The sequence below is a fragment of the Alexandromys fortis genome, unplaced genomic scaffold, assembly GCF_014885135.2.
Source record: "Alexandromys fortis isolate MF-2015 unplaced genomic scaffold, M_Fortis_MF-2015_v1.1 scaffold_34, whole genome shotgun sequence".
In the NCBI taxonomy this organism is placed as follows: domain Eukaryota; kingdom Metazoa; phylum Chordata; class Mammalia; order Rodentia; family Cricetidae; genus Alexandromys; species Alexandromys fortis.
This window is the reverse complement of record NW_026067933.1, coordinates 13654012-13656295: the sequence shown is the minus strand read 5'-3', so window position 1 is coordinate 13656295 and position 2284 is coordinate 13654012. Positions and strand designations below refer to the sequence as shown.

The following is a 2284-nucleotide window of genomic DNA, read 5'->3' as shown; positions in this document are numbered from 1 at the left end:
ATTTAGTCTTGGCCAAATGGTAGCTTCACCTCTATTTGGTTTATGGTCTAATTATAGGCCAAGAAAAGAACCTCTTATCGTCTCCATCTTTATTTCGGTGGCAGCCAACTGCCTATATGCATATGTCCACGTGCCAGCTGCTCATAACAAATACTACATGCTGATTGCTCGTGGATTGGTGGGATTTGGAGCAGGAAATGTGGCTGTTGTCCGATCGTACATTGCTGGTGCCACTTCCCTTCAGGAAAGAACAAGTGTCATGGCCAATACGAGCATGTGCCAAGCGTTGGGCTTTATTTTGGGTCCAGAACACCCAGTTTGATAAAGGCCAAGGTGGCTTTATGACGTAGCTCCGCCTGAAGAAAAGCTGAGGCGCGTGCTCCACCTGCCCTCTTTCGCCACGGCCGTGGGAATGGATACATCTGCCCACGTGCGGAAGGTCAGCAGGCCATGACAACAACCATAAGCACCACCACCGTAACCGCAAAACGCTCTATCTCCTGCCCTACTGACCCTCTGCGGCTGTCCTCTCGCAACTCGCAGCTCACAGACATGGCCACGAACAGTCAAGAACACTTTGATGCTTATGAGGCATTGGATCTTACAGAATTTGGCAAAAACCAGCCTTGGTGGCGCAAACTTTTTGAGCAGGAGACACGGTCTGTGGGCGAGAAGTACAGTGTGGCAACCCAGCTCCTGGTTGGCGGCATCACGGGCTGGTGCACTGGCTTCATATTTCAGAGAGTTGGAAAGCTGGCTGCCACAGCGGTGGGAGGGGGCTTTTTTCTACTTCAGTTCGCAAACCATACTGGCTACATCAAAGTTGACTGGAATCGTGTAGAAAAGGATATGAAAAAGGCCAAGGAACAACTGAAGATTCGGAAGAGCGCCCAATTACCAACTGAGGTCAAGAGCAAAGCTGAGGAGTTGGTGTCGTTCATAAAGCAGAATGTATTAGTAACTGGAGGATTTTTTGGAGGCTTTCTGCTCGGTATGGCATCCTAAAGGGGTATCATTCCACTCCTACAGTTCAGCAGCCTCTATACACCATCGTAGAAAAATCCAGAGGCTTTCCACTCCCTCTTCATGCCTGCCCTCCTCCCTGTTGTAAATCTGAACCGCTTCCATGCGCATCTGCCCATGCAAGTTAACACAGGTCCTCCCATGGGCTTGACAAGCCACAGGGCAGCGCACTCTCCATCTGGAGGTCAACAGGAATGGTCCTTCCCCGGTGTGTAAAACCTGCCCCAAACCATCTTTAATATCTGTTCCTAACAGTCAAGCTGGAAGAGCACTATGTGGAAAGGAACTGAACATATCTGACTTTGAGCATGGGAAGAAAGCAAAGCAGGGACAGTTGTGGGAGTACCACCCCCTAATCAGCTACTGTAGAAGGACAGTCTCCTTACAAAACTTTACAAGTAAATTGATGCTTTCTTTTGCTCTGGACATCTACTCCAGTAAGCTGTAATTATAGCTATCTTAGTTTGGAACTCAGAAGTGTGACTCTCTTCAAAAAGGGCCTAATCTAAATCCCTGAAAGCTTCACTAAGACCTGTTTGTTTTTCTTTTTTTTTTTTTGTGGAGTAGGATAGGGTGGGCCTAGGGCCTTGCTCCTACTACTCGTACTAGGCCAAGGGCTACCACTGAGCTATATTCCCAGGCTTTGGGGTATTTTTCATTTTGAGAGGTCTCACTAAATTGCTCTCACTGGCCTGGAACTTGACAATCTTATGTCTCAGCTTCCTGTGGAGGTGGGATTACAGGTCCAAGTCCCCGGGAACTGCTTCCCCCAAGACCTTAAGAAAGAACTGAAGAATGCATCTCCAAGTCTACTTTGCCTCGTCTCAATCTTCTCATTTGCCTTTTCCCCCAGGATTAGTTTGCCATAACCCATCTAGCTGGACTTTCTACTTCAGGGCCTCGACTACTTCAATCAAACGTCAGCTAGGGGAAATTTTCACCTAGACGCTTCAAGAAGAATCTGCTTTCAGGTCTAGGTCTGGGGTACAATTTCTATATTTGCAACTGTAGGATTGATTCACATTTTGTGCTTTGTCAACCAGAGGACCAGCTCAGCTCTGGGAGGCCATCCACACAGTTCATCTCACACGGACTTTGCTCTCGCCATACAAATCAGAAACAGCACTGACTTCTTTTCATCATGATCAGGTGGAGAGAGAAGAAGGTCCTAGGGGTCCAACACCTCTGCAGAAAGGGTGAGTGTGTGAGTGCAATCAGTGCTTCCATTGCCTGTTGATCAGAAGGTAAAAATCATGGGTTC

General features: G+C 47.8%; 1 protein-coding gene across 1 annotated transcript; it reads left to right on the top strand.

Annotated features, from left to right (window-relative positions):
* The first annotated feature begins 450 nt into the window (after positions 1–450).
* Positions 451–1005, top strand: LOC126503893 (FUN14 domain-containing protein 2-like). Its single transcript, XM_050145870.1, has one exon. It carries the CDS (start codon positions 451–453, stop codon positions 1003–1005), a length of 555 nt encoding a protein of 184 aa, XP_050001827.1.
* The last annotated feature ends 1279 nt before the right edge of the window (positions 1006–2284 follow it).

What these genes read in the sequence shown, in the direction of transcription:
- LOC126503893 (XM_050145870.1), top strand. Translation starts at nt 451, where the DNA reads ATGACAACAACCATAAGCACCACCACCGTAACCGCAAAACGCTCTATC.